This window comes from Perognathus longimembris, chromosome 1 (assembly GCF_023159225.1).
Source record: "Perognathus longimembris pacificus isolate PPM17 chromosome 1, ASM2315922v1, whole genome shotgun sequence".
Lineage (NCBI taxonomy): Eukaryota > Metazoa > Chordata > Mammalia > Rodentia > Heteromyidae > Perognathus > Perognathus longimembris.
This window is the reverse complement of record NC_063161.1, coordinates 5,865,014-5,889,542: the sequence shown is the minus strand read 5'-3', so window position 1 is coordinate 5,889,542 and position 24,529 is coordinate 5,865,014. Positions and strand designations below refer to the sequence as shown.

The window sequence follows — 24,529 nt, the reverse complement described above, 5'->3', positions numbered from 1 at the left end:
CAGTTGGCTTTCTAACTAGAAAAACAGAAAAGTGAGAAAGCTCAACCCAAGTACCCTCTATTTGAGTCTTTTACAAAGAAAAAGGTGAGATTTTCTGAGTGAAAGAATGGATGGAATTGCCAAGTGAGAAAAGGAAACATTTCAATTCCATTTGTCATACTTTTGGTATTGAACCAAGCCCCAGGCCTTGTACACATTCACTGTCTAAAATGGATACAAATACTATGTTTCTAGAGTACATTGAAATCAGAAATGAATAATTATGGTCATACTACAATAGTTGTTCTGCAAATGTTTGTCATGGGAATTCCTCATGACAGCCCAGTAGGCAAGATGGCTACTCTCAGAAAAATAGAAATTATCCAAAATGACACTAATAGTTAAGCCTTATACCAAAATGCCTTTTCAGTTCTTTTGTTTGTTTGTTTGTTTGTTTTTGCCAGTCCTGGAGCTTGGACTCAGGGCCTGAGCACTGTCCCTGGCTTCCTTTTGCTCAAGGCTAGCACTCTACCACTTGAGCCACAGCGCCACTTCTGGCCTTTTCTATATATGTGGTGCTGAGGATTCGAACCCAGTGCTTCATGTATACAAGGCAAGCACTCCTGCCTCTAGGCCATATTCCCAGCCCGCCTTTTCAGTTCTTATACCACATTTCTTTGTTTAAAAAAAAAAAAGAGCTGTAGAATACTGCATGTATTACGATACAATTTTTGTTATTATTCTGACACAGGCATAAAAAAGCAAAATAAATGCAGAAAAATGCCAGTAACTGTATAGGAATATTTACAATTAAAACTGGGTACTAGAGCCAGGTGTGCCTAGCAATTCAGGAGTTGAGATCTGAGGATCCCAGCTCGAAGCCAGCCTGGGCAGGAAAGTCCATGAGACTGTTTAATTCCAATTAACTATCAGAAAGCCAGAAGTGGAGCTGTGGTTTAAGTGGTAGAGCACTAGTATCTGTCTATCTGTCTCTCTCTCTCTCTCTCTCTCTTTCTGTCTCTCTCTTTTTTGGTTGGTTGGTTGGTTGGTTGTGGGGCTTGAACTCTGGGCCTGAGTACTGTTCCTGAGCTCCTCAGCTCAAGGCTAGTGCTCTACCACTTCGAGCCACACTTCCCTAAGACCTTTTTGTTTTAGTTTTCTGTGAGAGAGGGTCTCATATTTTTGTTCTGGCTGCCTTGGACTGTCAACCTCCTACTTATGCCTCCTTCATGGGTGGGACCACAGCTGGAACTCAGTTTGTTTGTTAGATAGGTGGTTCATTTACTTTTTACCTGGGCTGGCCTCAAAATGAGATTCTCATAATCTCCACCTTCTGCTTAGGTAGGATTACAGGCACATACTACCATGCCTGGCTCGCACAATAATACTCTGACACTCTATTTGATCAACTTTAATCCACCAGCAGTGGGGAAAAAAATCATGTCTACCTAAATAACATCACACCTAATATTTGAGAATGTAGAACTTGGAAAGAACTGAGTAAAAACAAAAAAGTTGCTAGGCCAATTCAAAGATTGTAAGTCAACATCTTGAAACCAACAACCCTTTAGGCAGAAGCAATTACTCCAGGTAGCATACCAAAGTCACACCACTAATGAGAAGCATAAGTGGATCCTAACCTAGGCTGCCTGGCTCAAGAAAGGCACTCAAGTACTCTTGCCCAACTTTACTTACTAGCTGCCTCTCCACTATTATCTCTAAGCTTTGTTTGAACATTATGTTTAGGAGACTTAATCACTACAATACTACACTGTTATAAACACACACATTATTTTAATCACTAAGTATAATTATATTTTTGTGCTTACATTTTTCCTTTTGTAGCAACTAAAAGTTAGGAGCCAGGCACTGGCTCCTAGCTGTAATCCTAGCTACTTGGGATGTTGAGACTCAAGGGTCACAGTTCCAGGCCTTCCTGGACAGAAAAGTCCACAGGACTGTTTTTCAACCTGTAGCTCAATGCAATGGTGTGTGCCTATCACCATAGCTTTGCAGGAGACTGTGGAAGGAGGATACTACTTCTATAGCCTAGGCAAAGGACTGCAACAATTCATCTCAAGTAGGCATGTGGCATACACATGCAAACCCAGCTCCAACAGGAGACCTGATATGGGAGATCATAGCCCCCACACACAACTAAGAAGGAAACAACTTCTTTTTTAAAGTAACCAGCTCAGCTGGGTGCCAGTGGCTCATACCTGTAATTCTAGATACTTGGCAGAATGAGGTCAGAGGACCACGGTTCCAAGGCATCAAGGGGAGAAAAGTCTGTGAGACTCAGTCCCTAGCCAGCAAAAAGAAGAGCTCATAGCGAAGTTTCTGGGGACCAAAAGGAGAGAATTCAGTGATGTTCCTCTGAAGTCAGTGACTGAAAATGGCTAATGTATGTGCTGACAGCTACTGAAGGATGAGAACAGTCAGCGGAAGAGGAGAAAAATCAGAAGGGAAGCTATACAAGCCAATAGGAAGATTCCAAGAAATTTAGGCCAGCTAAGTTGGCCTCAGTCATTGCATCTGGTGAGAAGAATTTAGGCAAGATGCATACATAGGAAAGGTGATCTGAAAGTTTGTTAGAAAAAAAATATGGCAGAAGAGTTGTGGCACAGACATGCTACACAAAGACAATACTTGAGCCTGTGTCACCATCTTGTGCTATCTTCTTCCTTATAGAGATTGGACGGATTAAATAGGGAGAATTGGGGTCCTTGGGGACGGTTTTGATTGGCAGGTCTCCTTTCTGTTTCCTATAAGGTTGTGACATTGCCAAAAATTGAGTATCCTGTCTTTTCCTTATTCTTTTATCCATACTTGGCAAGTCTTACTTCATTCTTTTGTAGCTCCCTACCCCTATTCATTGTCAGGCAAGTCTGAGTTTATCAGCTTATCCTGCCATCTGCATGCTGACTGCTTTTCTTTTTTTAAATTTTTTTTTGCCAGTCCTGGGCCTTGGACTCAGGGCATGAGCACTGTAGCGGCACTTCTGGTCTTTTCTATATATGTGGTGCTGAGGAATCGAACCCAGGGCTTCATGTATACGAGGCAAGCACTCTTGCCACTAGGCCATATTCCCAGCCCTGCTGACTGCTTTTCTACTCATTACTATCACAAGGAAGAAGGGGTGTTAAATGAAGCTTAGACATTGTAAGCCTGATAGCCTCCTCTCCCATAGCTTAGCATGCTCCTTCCCTAGGCAACACCAGGCCCATCTAGAGAGGGCAGTAAATAATTAGTCTCCACCCCCTCTGCCTTTAGATGGCACTCTTTAAGGGCAATTATGTAAGGCAACAAGATCCCCTTACAAGTGACCTCCCGGGTCAAGGAAGCTGCAGGACCACTTGACAGCTGCTATCAATTATAGCCCCACACAGTGAGGCCCCCTGGGCTACACATCCATGCCTCCAAGACCTGCTAGGTTATATATGTCAAGGCAGACATGGCAGACAATAGACCTCTTGACAGCCCTTTTGCTGGCCATAAACCTTTCCTTTGTTCTTCTGTATCTGGGTGTCTGTGTGGTTCCTGGCAATGTCTAATATATTTTAACAGACATCCACAAGTTCAAGAAACAAGTGCACACTTGTCAATAACTCCTGTGGTGGATAACATTGATCTTGATTTAAAGGGGAGATAGGTGTGAACAAAGTCCTCCTACTTTTACATAGAACCTCTTGATACTGTTTTGAGAGGGTAAGGGACAGTGATGGAGCAGAAGCTGAATGTGTACTTTGTCTGCATGTTTAAAGATGTCCTAATAAGCCAGGTGCCGGTGACTCACACTTGTATTCCTATCTACTCAGGAAGCTGAGATCTAAGGATTGCAGTTTGAAGCCAGCCCCCACAGGAAAGTCCATGAGACTATTAACTCTGGTTAACCACCAGAAAACCAAAAGTGGAGCTGTAACCAAAAGTGCTAGAGTGCTAGCCTTGAGCAGAAAGGCTCAGGATCAGCCCCTAGGCTCTGAGTTCAAGCCCTGCTCCCCCCTCCTATATCCTAATGAAACTCCCCTTGTACAAAACTGTATGCTTATAAAAAAAAATCTTAAATAGCCAGAAAGGAGTCTGTTCAAGGTACAGTAGGCATATATGGACATGTCAAAAAATGATAACCTGGGGCTGGGAATATGGTCTAGTGGTAGAGTGCTTGCCTCTTATACATGAAGCCCTGGGTTCAATTCCTTAGCACCACATAAACAGGAAAAGCCAGAAGTGGTGCTGTGGCTGAAGTGGCAGAGTGCTAGCCTTGAGCAAAAAGAAGCCAGGGATCCCTGAGCTCAAGCCCAGGACTGGGGAAAAAAACAAACAGATTCTTTTGTACAATTAATTGATGCTATTTAAAAAAACCAAACACCTTCAAGAAAGCTGGCATGGTGGCTCCTAGGACCCACCCAGACAAAGTCTGTGCAGTGGGGGCGTCACAGGAAAATAATTCAGAAAGAACCAAAGGGCCAAAGTTCTCTTCTTCCGACTCCCTGAGGCATTTGTGACTAGCTGTCTCCTAGCCTAGACCAAGGTGAAAGGGGGAGGGAGGAAGGGAGGGGCGGGCGTCCCTCGCCCAAGGCCTCCCAGCACGCCCACCCTCCGCTTCCCGCACCAAGCCCCACCCACACGCCCACCCCCTCCCGACCAGGCCCCAACCATGTTCCGAGGACCCCCGAGAGCCCCGGGCGTGGAGACCCCGCCTCACCACGGCGCCAGCCACGGCGTGGACCAGGCTCTCGTAGGACAGCACGGAGGCCATTGGGGCGACCACCCGCAGACCTAGCCACACTTTCCTCTCAGACGCCTCAGCCCGCAGACTTGGGAAGAGCCGAGCACCAGGCCTGAGCGCCACAGGCCCCGCCCTCGCAAGCCACCGCCTCGACCACTTCCGGGCCAGAGGGCGCACCGCCTCCCGTGACGGAGCCGCGGGGAGGAAGTTGCGGGCCCAGGAACGCCCCTGGAAAGGTGATTGGCTCTCGGGAGAGGGGGCGTGGCGGAGCGCGCTGGCGCCCGTCCAAGCCTGGGGAGCGGTGGGAGCCCGCAGACTTCCCTGGACTCACCCGAATAATTCCAGCCCACTTCACACCCACTACCACAAAACTGCGCACCCCAGAAATTGTCTCCTTTCCCCATTCTTCCAAGACAGGCTGGGGCCTTCCAATCTTTCTCAGTAAAATGACTGGCAGTGGCTGGGGAGCCTACAACCGGCTCTAACTCAAACCATCCTTCAGCCTCGGTGACCCAGACGCTTGGACTACAGAGGAGCACCGCCACCAAAGCGCAATTTCTTCTGAAGCTGTTTGTTTTTTCAGTCCTGGGACTTGAACTCAGGGCCGTGGCTCCATGGCTGAGCTTCCTTTGCTCAAGGCTAGCACTCCACCACGTGAGCCACTTCCTTTTTCTGTTTATGGGATACTAAGGAATCGAACCCAGGGCTTCACGCATGTTAGGCAAGCACTCTACCACTAAGCCACCTTCCCAGCCCCCGTTTTTTGGGGTGTGCGTGTGTGCACTGGGACAAGGACTCAGGGCCTGGATGCTGTTCCAGAGCTTTTTATGGCTCAGAACTAGCGTTCTATCGCTTGAGCCACAGCACCAATTGCGGCTTTTTGGTTAACTGGAGAAGTCCCATGTACCTGCCTGCCCAGGCTGGTCCAAACTGCGATCCTCAGATCTCAGTCTCCTGAGCAGCAAAGATTAGAGGACTGAGCCACTAGCGCCAGCTATGGTGTTTATTTTGAAAATTAGTGGGCTGGGCATGAGGACATGCAACTGTCATCTCTGAGAAGCAAAAGGATAGTAGCACCAGGAATAAATAACCAAGGCCAAAATTGACTATAGGTGTGGTTCAAGTGGTAGACTACCTTACAAAGTAAAGGCCCAAAGTTCAAGCCCCAGCACTGCCAGTAAGTTTCCTTCCATAAAGCTGACCCGGGGCTAGGAATATGGCCTAGTGGTAAAGTGCTCACTTCATATATATGAAGCCCTGGGTTCGATTCCTCAGCACCACATATATAGAAAAAGCCAGAAGTGGTGCTGTGGCTCAAGAGGTAGAGTGCTACCCTCAAGCAAAAAGAAGCCAGGGAGAGTGCTCAGGCCCTGAGTTCAAGCACCAGGACTGGCACAAAAAAAACAACCCACAAAACAAAAAGCTGACCAATGGAATATGAATGTTAATTCCATATGTTAATAACTAAAGTACTTCCATATTTCCTTAGGTAATTAAATGAACACCAAAGCAACTCCTTTGAACCTATGAAAACAAGCTATTTCCTAAGTATGGCAGAAATACTGACTCTGGGGTCAGCTACCTGCAAGTAAACCTCTATAACAGAATAGGGGTCTAAGCACTGAATACCCTCCAGCCTGCAATGGCCAGGTAAAAGCACTTGACATAAAATATAAGTACTAACAGGAATCACTATCCAGTCTATCCAGCAGGGCAGTCACTACCCAGTTTAAAACTGTCATATATACATATACATGTATATATATATATGTATTTTTTAACATAGAAACATTCAACAACCATTTTATAAGCAGAAAACAATCCTTTTATATTGATTTTTTTTATGAAAATGAAGCATTTTTCTATTTGTGTTAAAGCCTAAAAGCACAGGACACAATTTCACATGGGCAATTTTATCCATTTATGGTGATATTTGCAGTATTAGAATATAGTTAGGTTGTGTATAATTAAGTTCAACAAAGTCCAAAAGAAAGTGGTCTTCTTGAGTTAATAGGCAAAGTATACAATGGAAATTGTGACAAAGGAGAACACACATGAGCAAAAAGAAGACTGGCAAGTTCAAATACAAGCATGTAAGGTGAGTGTTTTCAAAGGATTTTAAAAGCATGCTCCATTAGCATATAGCTTTTTCTTATTCATGTAACAGATAAATTTTTGTCTGCTATATATAGCACTTAGAATCAGAATAAACATTATTTCAAAAATGTCCTAGTCTTAGAAATGTACTCCATGAAATTTGTCATTTTCTTTCTCCTTCAGAGGAAGGAAAGAAAATCAGAGGTTGGGGTATAGTTGCAGCGTTTAGGGAAGAGCTGAATAGGATAACAAATCTTTCACAGTACCAACAACTCAAAAACCATTAACTGTGGCTCTTACAACCCAATACATGTTGTATCAAGCAGTTAATTCCCTATACGAGTATCAATTAAAACAGCATACTTTTCAAATTATAAAGATGAGTACTGCAAGACAACTTGGAGTAGGTATCTCCTACTCTGAAAGGAGTCTTTGTCATCTCTTTTGATGTGGCAAGACTTTACCAGTGGAAGTTTAATATTTAAAAAGTAATGTCATGGCCAAAGAAGAAACTACACTCTAAAAGTATTATTAGTCTACAGTCAGCAAACAGTATCTGATATTAAATTAGATGCTGACATAAGGATGTCTGGACAATGATGCTGTGAATGATAGCAGTGATGCCAGTTTAGAAAACAAACAAAAATTATCTTAAGCTCAAGAAGATTCACAGAGAAAATTATGACAAGCAAAACACAGTTCTTTTCTGATAAGGAAAAATAATTTTTAACACAAATATAAAAAGAAAAAGCACTCCCTATTTCTTATGTGGTAATATTATATATGTGATAAGAACAGAGCTAAATATAATCCAATTCCACTGCAATGTAAAACAGAAATTACTCATTCAACAGTGTAAGATTTAAATGCAACTTACAGAGGGCTCGTGTTATAAAATATAGTTAAGACTGCTGCTGTCCTGGCAATTATTTCCAGTGCCTACCCAGGTCATTCTGAAATACTGGTGGTCCCATGTTTTACTGAAATCATTTTTAAAAAAAGTTATCTGGAAGGATAAAAATATGACTAGGAGTAACATATCCAACTCAAATTTAACCTACTTAAATGAGTTTTATTTCCTCCCACTAATAAACCCTTATTTCACACTCACATTGGAGCAATAATTTTTTCCATATTTTCCTTGCCCAATAATTCAAAGAAAACTCAAAATGATTAGTAAAGAAAAATGGAGGAATTAACACCCCTTTAATTTGTTTCAAATATTGAAAGATTTAGAAAGTGTTAAAGTTTCTAATTCCTAGGAGAACATTATCTGAATGAATACCCTAATGGCAAACCACTGTACAATGCTTCAGCTGCATTTGGTGCAGAGGGGTAGGGATAATCTTCAAAGCACCTCAGTTCTCCAGATGAGGACAGAGGTACACTGGTTTATTATTGCGACATCCACACAAGCAGTCGAGGTTGCTTTTCCTTCACCAAGGGCTTTCTCAGTGGGGCATTATGCTTGACCTCCAAATTTGGCAGACAATTTACTGATGAGGTTCATAACCTTTGGATTGCTCTGGTATTTTGACATATTTGCAGGGTTCTGGGCCACATCTTGGAAGGCCACCATAACCTCTGGATCCTGAAAAGAAAGTTTGGTTTGTTTTCAGTATGTAAACAAGGTGTCACACCGGACCCATAATTTACCATCCTAAATCCCAATCTCTGCCGCAACTTTTTTCTTCAGCTCTTTATTTTAGAGCCATAATTTTGTCATGGGCCAAATTAACTGGAGTTCCAGACAAGTTCCTGAAATGTAAGACTACCATTAACATGCACTTCAAAGTTAAGCTCATTTGGGTCATTTGAACTATATAATGAAAAAAAAAAAAAAAAAAAAAAGGCACTTAGCTCTGGTGTAAAAAAAATGGCACAACTGAATAAAATGGCTATGTCCTGAAACCAAATTTTTTTTTGGAATTGAACTGAAGATCTGGGTGCTGTGCCTGAGCTTTATTGCTCAAGGCCACTGGTCCACTTCTAGGTTTTTGCTGGTTAACAGGAGATAAGAGTCTCATGGATCTTCTCCTGCCTGGGCTGGCTGGCTGTGAAAGGTGATCCTCAGATCTCTGCCTCCAGAGTAGCTAAGGATTGCAAGCTTGAGCCATAAATTCCTGGTGCTGAAACCAATTTTTAACAACTTGGATCTATTTAATATAAGAAGAAAGTGTAACTTGCAAAAATGGCCCTTTGACAGCTACAATAAATAAAAGTGACTGAGTGATCTTGTTGTCACAGAACTCTGAATGAAATGCCTCAGTGACTGATGTCTAATTTTGTCCTTACCTGCATGGCTGCAAGAACCTCTGGATCACTAAGAATCTCATTGAGCCCAGGCATTCCGGCCATTCCAGGCATGCCTCCTCCCATTCCAGGCATTCCTCCAGGAAAATTACCAGGCATTCCCCCTGGAAAGCCACCTGCAAGAATAAATGAGAGACTGGAAGAATAGCTCAAGCAGCTAGCACATTTGAAGTTCTGAGTTCAAATCCCAGCGTCAAAAACAACAAAATTTAAAAACAAGAAATCAAAGAAATTTAGACCTCAACCAAAATCCCAAGTGGTCAGTTTCCAAGTACAAAATCTCTCTTCCCTTCACTTCTTTTTCTTTTTGTCAGTCCTGGGGCTTGAACTCAGGGCCTGAGCACTGTCTCTGGCTTCTTTCTGCTCAAGGCTAGCACTCTACCACTTGAGCCACAGCGCCACTTCAGGCCATTTTCTATATATGTGGTGCTGAGAAATTGAACCCAGGGCTTCATCTATGTGAGGCAAGCACTCTACCACCAGGCCACATTCCCAGCCTTCCCTGCACTTCTTACATATTCTCACACACATTCCTACCTGAAGAACAAGGACAATACAGAGTAATCTCTCTAGTCTAATCAGAACTTCTAACTCTTTAGTAAACCATTTTACTACCTCTGGACTCATTTGTCTATTAGCACAGAACTGAAAACAAGAAAACAAATTTTACCTTACAAACAAAGCGTCAAATAATACCTCAGATAAAATTTAAGCCGTGTACACCCCAATCATCTAATTCCATATTCTTGACTATCACTTTTGTGTTTAAGTAAATTCTTTTCTGGTAACAGTTATTTCTTTTACTAAATGTTGTATGATGATTAAGAAAATTTCTGGCACTTCATTCATTCATTTATTTATTGCCAGTCCTGGGCCTTGAGCACTGTCCTTGGCTTCTTTTTGCTCAAGGCTAGCACTCTGCCACTTGAGCCACAGTGCCACTTCTGGCCGTTTTCTATGTATGTGGTGCTGGGGAATTGAACCCAGGGCTTCATGCATACAAGGCAAGCACTCTTGCCATTAGGCCATATTCCCAGGCCAATTTCTGGCACTTTAATGAGTAATTAAGAACGTAAGAAGGGCTGGGGATATAGCCTAGTGGCAAGAGTGCCTGCCTCGGATACACGAGGCCCTAGGTTCGATTCCCCAGCACCACATATACAGAAAACGGCCAGAAGCGGCTCTGTGGCTCAAGTGGCAGAGTGCTAGCCTTGAGCGGGAAGAAGCCAGGGACAGTGCTCAGGCCCTGAGTCCAAGGCCCAGGACTGGCCAAAAAAAAAAGAACGTAAGAAAATTCATGCTATACAAAGCAAAGAAAGCTCTTATCAGCCTTGGAAAAAATAAAGACAAATAAGTCTGATTTTTTTTCTTCAGTTTGTCCATATTTACTTAAAGCAGCCATTCAAGGATTACCTAAAACAGGTAACACAAAATTCTATGAATTTCTCATTTCCACTCCAGATACAACAAAATTTCTGAAAAACAATACTAGAAACCTGAACTTAGAATAAGCACTCCTGGTGATTTCGTTTTTGCTTGTCTGCATGTGTGTGCACATGTACTCAAGTGCCAGTACTAGGGGCTTGAACTCAAGATCTGGGCGCTGTCCCTCAGCTTTTTCTCTATAGGCTGGCCCTCTACTACTTAAGGCACAACTCTACTTCTGGCTTTGGCTAGTTAAATGAAGGTGAGAATCTCAGATTTTCCTGCTCAGGCTTAAGTAGCTAGGACCAGAACCCTGTTTCCTGGTGGCTCTTAACATAAAACAATTCTTTAAAAAGGACTTCATCTACCCAATATATTGTTAGCTTACGAACATACAATATTTCCTATTGTGATTTACTGACTTAAACCTCTATGTTCACTGGAGATACTTTGAAACTACAATTGTGCTTATATAGAAGTATCCAGAAGGGAAAGCTGGTGACTATGTAGTCCCTAGACTAAGGGTCACTGTAATAAGTAAAGCCTCAGACTCAACTATTTCTTTTTGGGGGGGTCCATTTTGGGGCTTGAACCTTCAGGGCCTGAGCTTCTTTTGCTCAAAGCTAGTGCCCTACCACTTTGAGCCACAGTGCCACTTGCAGCTTTTTCCATGTAGTTTATTGGAGGTAAGAGTCTCTCAGCCTTTCCTGCCCAGGCTGGCTTTCAACACCAACCCTCACACTGCAACCTCTTCACTTCAGTGGCTAAGATTACAGGCATAAATGCCACCAGAGCCCATCTATGCTCAACTCAATTATTTAAATGAACAAAAAAGACAATTCCTCTCTTTTTCTTTTTGGTGCCAGTCCTGGGGCTGGAGCTCAGGGTCTGAGCTCTGTCCCTGAGCCTTTCTTCTCCCCCTCAAGGCTATATAGTGCTCTATCACTTGAGCCATGCCCAGGCTGGCCTGAACCAAGAGTCTCCCAATCTCAGCCTCTCTTTAGCCTAGGATAATAGGTATGTGCCATGGTCTCCAGCTATGGTTTGAAGGTCTTGCAAACTGACCTACAGTGCAATTTCTGTTTACGTGGTACTGAGGCACTAAACCCAGGGCTTTATGCATGCTAGGCAAGCACTCTACCACTAATCCATATTCACAGCCCTCTAATTTTTCTTGTAGCCACTTTTGATGGGCTTTGAAAAATCAGTTCCGAAACATAAAAAAAATTATTGGTCCAAGACTTATCAAATCTAGATAATATAATAAAATATACATAAGAGATTATCTACAGCACTAGTAATTTATATTAGTGGTCATTTTCTAAAGCAAAGGTGCTGGTGGTGCACAATACAAAGGTGGCCTGTGCAGAAAAGTCCCCAGGAGACTCTTATCTCCAAGTACCCACTCAAAAACCACAAGTGGTGTGATGACTCAAGTTGTAGAGTGCTATCCTTGAGCACAAAGAGGCTGGGGGTGCCACAAGCGCCCAGGCCCTGAGGTTCAAGCTCCACAAAACTGACAAAAATAAATAGACAAATAAACAAAGCAAAGGTGCCTGATAACTAAGATTATTTATATTTCCAGCAAGAAGTTATATATAATTTATTTTTTCTTGCTAAGTATATAACCTATAATACATATTACATTTTCAAACTTGAGACCAAAATAACCTATGTTCTAGGCAATGACACAAGCATAAATGGGCTCCATGAATCTACCTTAACTACCATTAACTAGCTGGAGGAAATATTAAGTTTTAGTTAATGAAAGCTTTAGATAATTACTTGGAGCATCATTCCTCCCTCTTCCATCAGAATGTTAGCAATAACCCCAGCTAGAGAATGAAATTTCATAGAGGTTCAAGTTCTCTGATGTTCAAGTTCTTTTAAGTCAATGTCTATGTGTATACATGTACAGAAACACAGACAAGCACACACATAACACACAAAGCTTCAAACTAGAATACAATTAAGGTTGGTTTTTTTTCATATATACCTGGAAAAGAGCCATACTGAGATCCTGCTTGTCGTCTTGCCTCTTCTTCCTGTAAGTACAAAAAAGCAATTATATAATAGAGAGAGCATCTGATATCTGCCCCTTAACCAATTATGTATTTTCATGAAAAATTATAACATAGGAAAGTAGAGCACTTTAAAACATCTTTTCTAACTTCATTCTCACAGAGAATTATTTTTCCTAATTAAATTCACATGTTCCTCTCTAGAAACAAAGTAACCCCAAACTGGAAATCATTAACTGATTTTAAACAGTGAAGGACACAGGACATAGTCTGCCAGGCCACATGTTTTCCAGCCTCATCCATCCAGTCTCTCTCCCAACAAAACTTAATACAAGTAAGAGTTAGACTGCTCTGGCGTTGCTGGGTTTTTGTTTGCTTGCTTTTTTGGTACCAGTCCTGCAGCTTAAACTCAGGGCCTGGGCACTGTCTACCACTTGAATCACAGCTCCCTTTCTGGCTCTTTGGTGGTTAACTGGAGATACAGAGTTTCATGAAGTTTTCTGCCCAGGCTGGCTTTGAATCTCAGCTTTCTGAGTAGGATTACAGGCATGAGCCACTGGCTCCTGCCTGTTTTTGCTGTTTTTAAGTGTTCTATTTTTATAACTGTTACAATAAAATCACCAAAGAAGGCCTGCACTGGTAGCGCACATATGTAATTCTAGCTACTCAGGAGGCTGAGATCTAAGGATCACAGCTCAAAGCCACCTGGGGTAGAAAAATCTGTGAGAAGCTCTTACCTCTAATTAACCATCTGAAAACCAGAAGTGGCACTGTGGCTCAAAGTGGTAGAGTGCTAGCCTTTAGCAAAGAGCTCAGGGACGCTGCTCAGGGCCAAGTTGCCCATAATTGACAAAATAATCAAAGAGATAAACAAATGTAAACATTTTACAACTATTTCACTGAAAATTAAGGTTTAACATTCTTTTGCTCAAGGCTAGCACTCTACCATGAAGAGTGTTATATAAAGCTTTTTGCCCCTTCAATTAACAATGTAGAAAAGTCAGTATGTGATAACTGATACAACCAGTAGTACAGAGCAATCAACAGAGTGAAGGAATGAAGAAGAAGAAGAAAAAAAGGAAATTTGGAAGGAAAACTAGGGGTTGAGAATGTGGCTTAGCGGTAGAGTGATTGCCTAGTATTCATGAAGCCCTGGGTTTAACTCCTCAGCACCACATAAACTGAAAAAGCCAAGAAGTGGCGCTGTGGCTCAAGTGGTAGAATGCTAGCCTTGAGCAAAAAGAAGCCAGGGACAGTGCTCAGACCCTGAGTCCAAGCACCAGGACTGGCCAAAAAAAAAGAAAGAAAACTATTAAGAGAAACCATTAAGATCTGCACATGTCTACCAGACCTAGAGAAGAGATAGAAAAACAGGACGTAAGCTATCACAAGAAATGTACACACTGCCCTACTATGTAACTGTACACCAAAAAAAAAAACCACAAAAAACAAAACAGAAATGAAGACTACTATTTTAACTATAAAATTACATTATAGAAATTTAGGGGAGGGCCTGGGGATATGGCCTAGTGGCAAGAGTGCTTGCCTCATATACATGAGGCCCTGGGTTCAATTCCCCAGCACCACATATACAGAAAATGGCCAGAAGTGGCGCTGTGGCTCAAGTGGCAGAGTGCTAGCCTTGAGCAAAAAGAAGCCAGGGACAGTGCTCAGGCCCTGAGTCCAAGCCCCAGGACTAGCAAAAAAAAAAAAAAAAAAAGAAATTTAGGGGAAATTTTCATAACTAATCCCCAGTACTGTTTGTGCAGATCTTTTTTTTTTTTAATTTGTTTATTAATTGAACACAAATTTTTTGACAAGGTGTCAGTCCTGGGGCTTGAACGATCCTCCCAGCTAAGTGCCTGGAAAGCTGAGTTTATATTTTCTATCATGAACATCTAGAATCTTTTTTTAATAGTCTTGAAATCAGTGAGTGTTAGAACAGAATCAAACTAATAAACCAAAGCAAGAAGCCGGGTGCCTGTGTCTCACACCTGTAATCCTAGCTACTGAAGAGGATGAGATCTTAAGATCACAGTTTGAAGCCAGCCCATGCAAAAAAAGTCCACAAGACTCCTATCTCCAATGAACCACCAGAAAATTGGAAGGGCACTTGTTTCTCAAAGTGGTAGAGCACTAGCCTTGACAGATAAAGGCCCAGGCCCTTAGTTCAAACCCCACGACCGGCCGACCAACAAACAAAAACAGAGCAAGAATTCTCAGAAAAAAAGTAAAATAACAATGTTGGCAAATTTAATTACTTGATCGGGAATTTTCTGATTGGGCAGGGGGGAAAATGTTCTACCACCATGAAGTCCACTCCCAGCCCCCAATTTTTTATTTTAGAAGAACAAACTCTTTTAAGTACTAGCATGTGTCATTCTAGAACTATAGCTACCATTAAATAGAAACTAGTATGAGTTATGAATTACAATAGTATGCTAAACTCTATTGCATTTTCCTCTCATGAGTTAAGAGTTAGAAACTTTACCCTTTGGGCTCGCTCATGTTCTTCTCGAGCCTTCTTAACCCTCTCTATTCGTTCTTTAATCTCTCGCTCTTCCCGTTTTCGTTCATATTTTCTCCGGTGCTCTGCGATTTTCTGGGCCTAGAAAAAAGAGCCAAAGGGAAGTAAGTCTACTACAAATGTTTGATGGTCAAAATAAAAAGGTTGCAAGTTACTTTTCCTTTCAGAGTTGTTCAATATAATTCTGAAAAATGACAGATTTACATTACTGCCTAAAGCAGTATACAAAAGAGAAAGACTCAGTGATATACAGGTATTATTTCAAACTAAGCTGAAGAACAAAGAGGTTTTTAGCGCAGCATTCTTACCTGATAAGTTTCTACAGCTGTCTAACTTTTAGGGTTCTGTCACAGCTGAAGTTCAACAGCAAACTTACTGTTCATAAAAGTGTGCCATGGGAAAACAAAAATTCAGACCCCACATGAAGTATTTGCCACCCTCTATATGTTTCTTCATTTGTAAAATGGGGAGATAACTAACATTCAGTATTTGGATGAGAATAAGGCACATGCTATTTTAGTATGAGTTAAGGTGCCAAGTTCAATCACTAGGACCAGGAAAAGGAGAAAAAAAAAAAGAGGGAGGGAGATACCAAGTATTTCACAATGGCTCAGAACATTAGAGAGAAACCTAAGCGTACCAGCCATTAATACACAGTACCAAGTACTTTAGATCTATTCTTTAGACGTTAAATAAATGTAGGAGATTCATATTCAACTGCTAGTTTAGCCTGTAACAAGTACTTTTTTAAGACCTTCATGTTCTAAATGTACTCGGAGCACAACACATTTGCTGAGTTACCCATTACTTAAAAAAAAAAAATCTTATAGCAAATTAAGTTAAAGTCAATATAACTATCTTAATACCTTTGGAAGGAAATTCTTAGAAGTATAATTTACATTTTAAACCATCTTAAAACAATGCTCTTGGTTTTTGATTCAGTATTCTCATTTTTTAGAAGGTAATAGTGGGAACAAAAAATTTTAAACTTAATTTCCCTTCAAGAGGTCTTCACGCTTTACTGAAGAAGTATATAAGAAATGAACAGATGTTTTCCTAAGCCACACTTTGTAGGGTTTTCTATTTTTCTGTCCTTGTTGTAAACCTGTCATTTTTCCATTTCTGATTTTCTGGTTATAACTCCACTGCAGTCTTGCAAAGTGTCAGAGCTTTCTCTAATACAGCATGAGTATAATTTCCAGAATCATTAGAATTTAACTTCCAAATGTTTCTTTCCACACTAAAGCTGGCAGCCCTCAGTGCTAGCGCTGTGGAGTCTTGGGCATCCCCTTCCTTCTCTAGTTCACATACCCTCGGTTGAACTTCTTTCAGCATTGCACTAGCATCATCATCATAATCCAGTTTACAGGCAAGGGCAAGATCATGGGCTGCTTCTTCCCAATGGCCCAGAAGTCTGAAATAGATTCAAACTCATTATAAAAGTCTTTTATGCACATTCACCCTGTGTAGCTTGGAGTCTTTCCGTATAAGAAAAGGCATTGTGATTAAAATAAAAAAAGGCTTGAGTTAATTGTGAACTATAATTTGATGGGGGAGGTACTAGAGCTCAAGTTAGGGCCTTGTTGATTTTCTTTCTTTCTTTCTTTCTTCTTCTTCTTCTTTTTTTGTTGCCAGTCCTGGGGCTTGAACTCAGGGCCTGAGCACTATCCCTGGCTTCTTTTTGCTCAAGGCTAGCACTCTGCCACTTGAGCCACAGCGCCACTTCTGGCCTTTTCTATATATGTGGTGTTGAGGAATCAAAACTAGGCCAAAAATAGATTCAAACAGAGATTCTCTGTGATGATCTACACCTCTCAAGTATCTGAGACCACAGGTAAACACCAACAATTACACATGAATCCATTCCTATTTACAGTGTTAGTTAAGTCTACAAAAGCATGATGTTGAAATCTGTCTATGGTAATTATAAATCTGCTCTCCTACCATCTTAATTCAGAGTATCAAGGTATTTTTAAAATACAAGAGTGCTTTCAACTCGTCAAAAGAGGACTTACATGACATATACGTAATAAACTACTTTCCAAGAAAAGACTACAGAGAGCTATTATTTGTAACTGCTTTATTGAAAAAAGATTGAGGGACTTGCAGGTGTAATTCAGGTGGTAGATGGCCAGCCATGAGTGAAAAAATGACTAAAAAACTAAAAGAGGTACAGAAAAGAGAGGGTTTGAGGGGATAACAGTGGGAGTTCTCTGGTCCTATTTTTAACTCAGTTTTGAGATTTCAAACATGTCTTACATATTAAAAAGAAATTAAATCAGAAATGGAAATAAAGCTGTCTTAAACCTGAATACTAACAATATATCATTGAAAAAACAATTATACAGAAAACTAAATAAATTAACTTTTCAAACATTAATTTGAAAATACATTTTAAGAGTAATATGCTGAATAAGGACTTCTAAGAAAACCTTCAAACTTAAGACACTATTGTAGTTCAACTAGGAAATAATTTATCTTCTAGGTTTACACGAATAAACAGGGACAAGGATTTTGCCATAGGAGAAAAGTATTCAAAATATAAATGACAAAGGAAAACATTAAATTTGAACTGAAAATATCAGCATAAACCCAATCTATCATTAAAATCGAAGAATCAATTAACCACAATATTTTTCACTAGCTTTGTTCAACTCAAGAGTAATGATATAACCATAAGCAGTTAAAAATACCCTGCTATCCAAATCCTAGTTCCCATTAAAATGAACTGTGGCTTTTATAGAAGTGGCTCATTCTAAATTTCTAACAAGTACAAGATAAGCCCATGTCTATGTCAAAAAGCAAAGCAATGCTTAAAGACTACCAGGATTTCAACAGGACCAACAGCAATGTATGAGCTTCCCTAAGCATCAGTGAATGTCATCTCAACTTATCATGCTCTTTGGTGCATGAAACCCTTAGAGACACTTTGAGTCACATCATACAGGTGCCTCAAGGACATCCATCTTCACCTCAATCATGACCTGCTCTGTAACCCATGTTAAGACACAAATGTCACTAACTTAACCCCCCAAATGCAAATCCATTTGCATAACAAAAGTTTGCCACCCAGAATAACTCGTGATCTGGGTAAAATTTCCCTCTGTATTTTCCAGATTTTTGAGGGGTTATAGTAGTGACGAAAGTAGTTTAAGGCTATATTGTACCTGCCCCTTATGTCACGTATAAGTCAAACAAAATTTCTGGGAGGAGGTAATAAGTTGGATAAGAATGTATGCACTGCCTTTCGTATAAAACTGTAACCCCTCTGTACATCACTTTGACAATAAAGAAATACATTTTTTAAAAATAGACAATTTGTGAAGGACACTAAAGTAAGACTATTCTCTTTCCTTGAACTATGTGATCAAAACTTGTGATCTTTGAATAAAAGGAAGGAAAAGAAATTCTTGTGGGAACCCGTGAATGCAGAGCCATGAGGTCAGCCAAAGAGAATTGGACGGACATTCTCTGACTCTCAGGAGGCTGAGAGTGGCCCTAGTAAGATCTGTTGCTCTTAGCAGTACAGTGGTTTCTACCCTACTGATAATCCATTTAGCTCCAGGACCTGGACCTTGGGGCTGGCAGGTGGCACACTATGCAAATTAGTTGTTTGTCACCTTCACCTGCTTACCAGAAAGTCACTAGTCCTAGAATTGTTCCCCGCCTCTGGTGCCCTTATGTCTTTGAAGTAGAGACCTCTCTATCACTGCTTTGTTCCAGGACAGAGTGGTTTGCAACAAATTTTATTTCCTTAACTATTCTTTGCCAGTTTTCATTCTTCATACAGAGTACATTATAATAATTAAATTTCAGTATTTACCTGTGTGCTTTTCCTCGCCACTTATATGGCTGAGCTGAATCAGGATTTATTTCAATGGCTCTGTCACAGTCTCGAATGGCAGCATTTGGCTTCTGTAATTTGATGAAGACACTAAAAAATAAATGTATTTAAATTCTTTTTCTGTCTATTAAACTTTTAGTTTTATTCCATTTCTCCTACACTTTTACAAAATTATAATTTAGTACAAAATTTTTATTACAAATAACATGTGTTCATTATAAAGTGACAGGCACAAAAGTGATCTTCAGAGAGAGTAGCTAGGATTACAGGCTTGAGTCACTGGCACCCAGCCCAAAGAATCATTGTGTTGTTGTGTTTATGTGTGTGTATGGGGGGGGGGGAGTAGAGAGTCCTGAGGTCTTGGTGTTGTCCTTCAACTTTTTTTGCCTACAGCTAGTGCTCTGCCACTTAAGCCACTTCTATCTTTTTGGTGATTAATTGGAGATAAGTCTCAGACTGGGGCTGGGAATATGGCCTAGTGGCAAGAGTGCTTGCCTTGCATACATGAAGCCCTGGGTTCAATTCCTCAGCACCACATATATAGAAAAAGCCAGAAGTAGAGCTGTGGCTCAAGTGGTAGAGTGCTATGCTTGAACAAAAAAAAAGCCAGGGACAGTGTTCAGGCCCTGAGTTCAAGCCCCACAACTGGCAAAAAAAAACACACAAAAAAACAACAACAAACAAACAACAAAAAAGAATCTCGGACTTCTCCTGCCTGAGTTGAGTTTGAACTGCAATCCTCAGACCTCAGCCTCCCTAAATAGCTAGGATTACAGGAGTGAACTACTGACACCTGTGGAAGCAGATGTTTTTAAACAAATAATTATGCAGAAATTATGCCCAAGGAGTAAACTTAAAACTTTTCTGTTTAAGAGTGCTTAAAATGTGTAAGTAGAGCTGAGGCTTAAGTGGTTAGAGTATTAAAAAAAATTCAGGACTGCACCCAGGCCCCAAGTTTAAGCCCCAGAACCAACACGCACACACGCACAGCTCTTACCTGGCCCTCTTGGCATACAGAATGGCCAAACGAGGATTTAGCTTGATAGCATCTGTGAACAAGTCGATGGCTCTCTGTAGCTGACCTAAAGTGAAATAAGAGCTACTGAGAAATACTCAGAGGACAAAAATATTAATATTTTGATCTTTTACCCATCCAAAAAGTCTTTCATTTATTCTTCTTTAAGTTCAGCTAGGACTAGTGTTGGGGTGGGAAATACAAAGCCCAGTAGTAGAGCACTTGCCAAGCAAACATGATACACTGGGGTTAGCCTCTAGCACCATAAAAAAAAAAACAAAACTTTTAAATAGTGCTATATATGGTGACTCCTACCTGTAAATTTAACTACTTGGGAGGCAAAATAGAAGAATCCTGGTGAGAGGACAGCTCCGCCAACACAAGACCCTATCTCAAAGAACAAACCAGGTAAGAAGACACGTGCCTATAAACCTAGCAATGCAAAATAGGTAGGTCTAAGATTGGCAAAAAGACACCCTTTATCTGGAAAAATAAAGCAAAAAGGGATGAAGAATGTGGGTCTTACCTACCAAACTCTAATGAAAAACCAACATACATTTTTGAACCACCAGTTTGTCACTAAAAATAAAACAAAAGCACAAACATATATATATTTTCAATATGAGTGATAAAATATCTACCTAGAAAAAGGTAAATAATAAAACACAGATCTTGCCAGGCACTTGGTGGCTCACACATGTAATCCTAGCTACCCAGGAGGCTAAGGTTTGAGGATAGAAGTTCAAAGCCAGCGCAAACAAGATAGTACATGAGCCTTTTATCCCCAATTAACCACCAGAAAAACCATAAGTGGCACTGTGGTTCAAAGTGATAGAGCACTAGCCTTGTACAAAAGAGTTCAAAGACAACACCCAGACCCTGAGTTCAAGCCCCATCACTAACAAAAAAAGGGGGGAAGGGGGCTGGGAATGTGGCTTAGTTACCAAGAGTGCTTGCCTAGCATACAAACATAAAGCCTTGGATTAAAAAGCAGGAATCCGTGCTGAGATCAAGGGGTAGAGTACTAGCCTTGAGCAAAGGAAGCTTGGGTACAGTGCCTAGGCCCTGAGTTCAAGCCCCATGACTGGCAAAAAAAAACCAAACCAAAACAAACACAAAAAAGCAGTTCTTGCCTGTGACTCACTCACACCTCTAATCCTAGCTAGCTACTCAGGAGGGCGATGCTGTGACAAGAGCACCAGCCTTCAGCAAAAGAGGTAAGAGACAGCACCCAGACTCTGAGTTCACTCCCCAAGACCAGGACAGAGACACAGATACACACAACACACACACACACACACACACACACACACACACACAGAATGCACAATTCTTAAGAAAAATAATCAAATAGTCTAGGGAAAGGAAACAAAAGGCTAGAAAAGGAAAATCAGTATTTCAAACTATGCATTCATTGTAAACACGATAAATAAGCACAAGAAAAGGATCTAAACAATAAAGGCAGTTAGACGAGCTAAGCACTGCTGAGGCTGAGACATGATCACTGAGCTCCACAGTGTGACTCTGCCAAGGAAGAAAGGAAGAAGAAAACAAAAGGAAAAGAAAGAAGAGGAAAAAAAGAGGAAATAGGTTTACGAAACATAAAAGTCCAACAGTCAACTTGGGATAGTAACACTGAACTCTATTCTTTCAAATTACTAATTACTGTCATCCCTCTCTCATTTCTGACAGGATTTTTACTAGACTGTGTGATATTATACATAATCTGTGAAAAATGTAAAAAGTTACATAAGTCACTATTATTATTTAGGAAAGTCTTTCACCTATTTAAAGTTTCTCACCAGATAAAAACCAAGATATAGGGCTGGGGATATAGCCTGTGGCAAGAGTGCCTGCCTCGGATACACGAGGCCCTAGGTTCGATTCCCCAGCACCACATATACAGAAAACGGCCAGAAGCGGCGCTGTGGCTCAAGTGGCAGAGTGCTAGCCTTGAGCGGGAAGAAGCCAGGGACAGTGCTCAGGCCCTGAGTCCAAGGCCCAGGACTGGCCAAAAAAAAAAAAAAAAAAAAACAAGATATACTCAGAAAAAAAGTTTTGAGCAGGGTCAGATTTGTGCTCTCAGGGTAGGTTAATAAAGTAATTAAAAAGAAAAAATTTTGCTGGGCACTGGTGGCTCACACCTGTAATCCTAGCTACCCAGGAGGGTGAGATATGAGGATTAAGGTTTGAAGCCAGCACAGGCAGAAAAATCCCTGTGGGACTCTTTTTTTTTTTGCCAGTCCTGGGCCTTGAACTCAGAGCCTGAGCACTGTCCCTGGCTTCTTTTTGCTCAAGGCTAGCACTCTGCCACTTGAGCCACAGTGCTACTTCTGGCCATTTTCTGTATATGTGGTGCTGGGGAATCGAACCCAGGGCTTCATGTATAAGAGGCAAGCGCTCTTGCCACTAGGCCATATCCCCAGCCCCGCCTGTGGGACTATTTATGTCCAATTAACCACTCAAAAACCAGAGGTGGAATTGTGGTTCAGAGTGGTAGAACACAAGCCTGAGCCAAAGTGCTCAGGGACAGTGCCTAGGTCGAGTTCAAGCCCTACAACCCTACAACAATTCCACTCTCTTTACCAATCTGGAAGTGCTGTGTGAACAGTAAGACACTATTTTCAACAAGATGATAAATCTAAGGGTCCCTCCAACTTCTTTTCTAGTCACTGCAGAAGGAAATGAATATTCATACTACTACAGCAATGTTGCAAAGAATAAACAATGAAAATACTCACCATCATTTAGTGCTTCAATGGCAGCACCTTTCTTTTCATTTGCTTGATCCATCATCTCCTCAGTTATCTAACAGAATACAGAAATTTATCTTAGATTACCTTAGAAAACAAAGCAGCAATCTGCATTTCCTTAAGAATGAAGCAGTCACACCCCAATGCTTATTTATGCTTCTCTGGTCTTCAGAAAGAAAACAATCACAGTAACAGATTTATAAAAATTAGAGATTATGGTTGGATTTTGTTTTTTCGGCCAGTCCTGGGGGCTTGAACTCAGGGCCTTGGCTCTGACCCTGAGCTCTCTGTGCTCAAGGCTAGGGCTCTACGGCTCTACCACTTGAGCCACAGTGCTACTTCTGGCTTTTTCTGTATATGTGGTGCTGAGGAATCAAACCCAGGGCTTCATTCATGCTAGGCAAGCACTCTACCACTAAGCCGCATTCCCAGCCCAGATTACGATTCATACTTTAATACTAAGTCTTACTTCCCAATCTGCCTGCCTCTATCTACTAATCTTTCCACCTCCTTGATAACTACTCAACATAAATATCAAACCCATTCTCACCACAAAAAAGTAGTGCTTCTTCTTACACTTGAATCCTCAGAGATAAAGGTTGCTTTCTTTTACTTACACAAAAATAGCACCTACAGTATACAGCTACACTAGGAAGATAAACTGTCTTTACATCTATATACAAACAGGCCAGGCTAAGGTGGCTCAGACCTGCACACCTAGCTATTCAGACTAAGCTCAGAGGATCACAATTCAAAGCCTACCCAGGCAGGAAAGTTCAAGAGAGTTCTATAACCAATTGAACACCAAAAAGCCAGAACTGAAGTTGTGATTCAAGTCGTAGAGCAAAAAAGCTCAGGGAGAACACTCAGGCCCTGAGTTCAAATTGCAGGACCAGCACCAAAAAAAAAAAAAAATAAAGAACAAAACCTGTTTGCTATATAGTTCTAACGCCTGAGCAAAAATCACTTATAAAATAGAACAATGTATTTTCCAAAATAGCACAAAACCCCATGAAACAGAGGAGGACTTGAAGCACATACGACTTTTATCAAAAGGGAAAAGTAAAATTTTATTAAGAAACACAAAAGACTTCAAGGCTAGGAATGTGGCTTAGCAGTACAGTGCTTGCCTAGCAATACAGTGCTTGCCTAGCATGCATGGAACCCTGGGTTCCATTCCTCACTACCACATAAACAGAAAAGGCCAGAAGAGGCACTATGGCTCAAGTGGTAGAGTACTAGCCTTAAGTAAAAAAGAAGCTCGGGGACAGTGCTCAGGCCCCGAGTTCAAGCCCCAGGACAGGCAAAAAAAAAAAGGGGGGGGGGCGAGCTTGGCACAGTGCTTCCCAACCTAGGAAAGTGAGGAGGAAAGAGATCAAGGAGCTTCCAAGGAGGGCTGGGATGTAGCTTGGTGGCAAAGCGCTTGCCTAGCAAGTGCAACGTCCTGGGTTCGATCCCCAGTACACCCCCCCCAAAAGGAGCTTCCAGGAGTAGCTTATCAAGACCAGGCCGAGTTACACAATGAGATTCTGGGGAAAAAAACCTAAATGTGATTTTATAAACCCACATCCAAGAACAAAAGACATCAGAATATGGTTCAACTTTATTCAAAAATCAAGAAAAGACAAATTGAAAGTCATGTGGTCACACTATTTTGTCTAAGACTGGCAAGCATCTTATGGATATAAGGATTTGGATCAATGTTTTTTTTTCCTATACCAGAACTTCAACTTAGGGGCCTCACGTTTGGCCAGCTTGCTTGTTCCACCATTTGAGTCATACCTCTAGCCTAGCTTTTATACTGGCTAGAGAGAGTCTCTTGGACT

At 41.2% G+C, this 24,529-nt stretch overlaps 2 protein-coding genes across 3 annotated transcripts in view; both read right to left on the bottom strand.

Moving 5' to 3' along the window:
* Positions 1 to 4,855, bottom strand: part of Slc25a17 (solute carrier family 25 member 17) — a 44,426-nt gene extending 39,571 nt beyond the window's left edge. Inside the window, exon 1 of one of the 2 annotated variants that reach the window (XM_048354911.1) lies at positions 4,685 to 4,855. In XM_048354911.1, coding sequence (XP_048210868.1) covers positions 4,685 to 4,738 — 54 coding nt within the window. In that variant the 5' untranslated portion in view covers positions 4,739 to 4,855. The remainder of the gene's footprint in view (positions 1 to 4,684) is intronic. The other variant, XM_048354903.1, reaches the window with a different exon arrangement.
* A 1,750-nt stretch (positions 4,856 to 6,605) lies between these two features.
* St13 (ST13 Hsp70 interacting protein) overlaps positions 6,606 to 24,529 on the bottom strand; it is a 28,605-nt gene continuing 10,681 nt past the window's right edge. Inside the window, exons 5-12 of the mRNA XM_048354890.1 lie at positions 22,692 to 22,758; positions 19,933 to 20,017; positions 18,915 to 19,025; positions 16,403 to 16,505; positions 15,056 to 15,172; positions 12,540 to 12,588; positions 9,101 to 9,234; positions 6,606 to 8,396 (exon numbers count right to left, since the gene is read on the bottom strand). Of these exons, the coding sequence (XP_048210847.1) occupies positions 8,268 to 8,396; positions 9,101 to 9,234; positions 12,540 to 12,588; positions 15,056 to 15,172; positions 16,403 to 16,505; positions 18,915 to 19,025; positions 19,933 to 20,017; positions 22,692 to 22,758 (795 nt within the window). The 3' untranslated portion in view covers positions 6,606 to 8,267. The remainder of the gene's footprint in view (positions 8,397 to 9,100; positions 9,235 to 12,539; positions 12,589 to 15,055; positions 15,173 to 16,402; positions 16,506 to 18,914; positions 19,026 to 19,932; positions 20,018 to 22,691; positions 22,759 to 24,529) is intronic.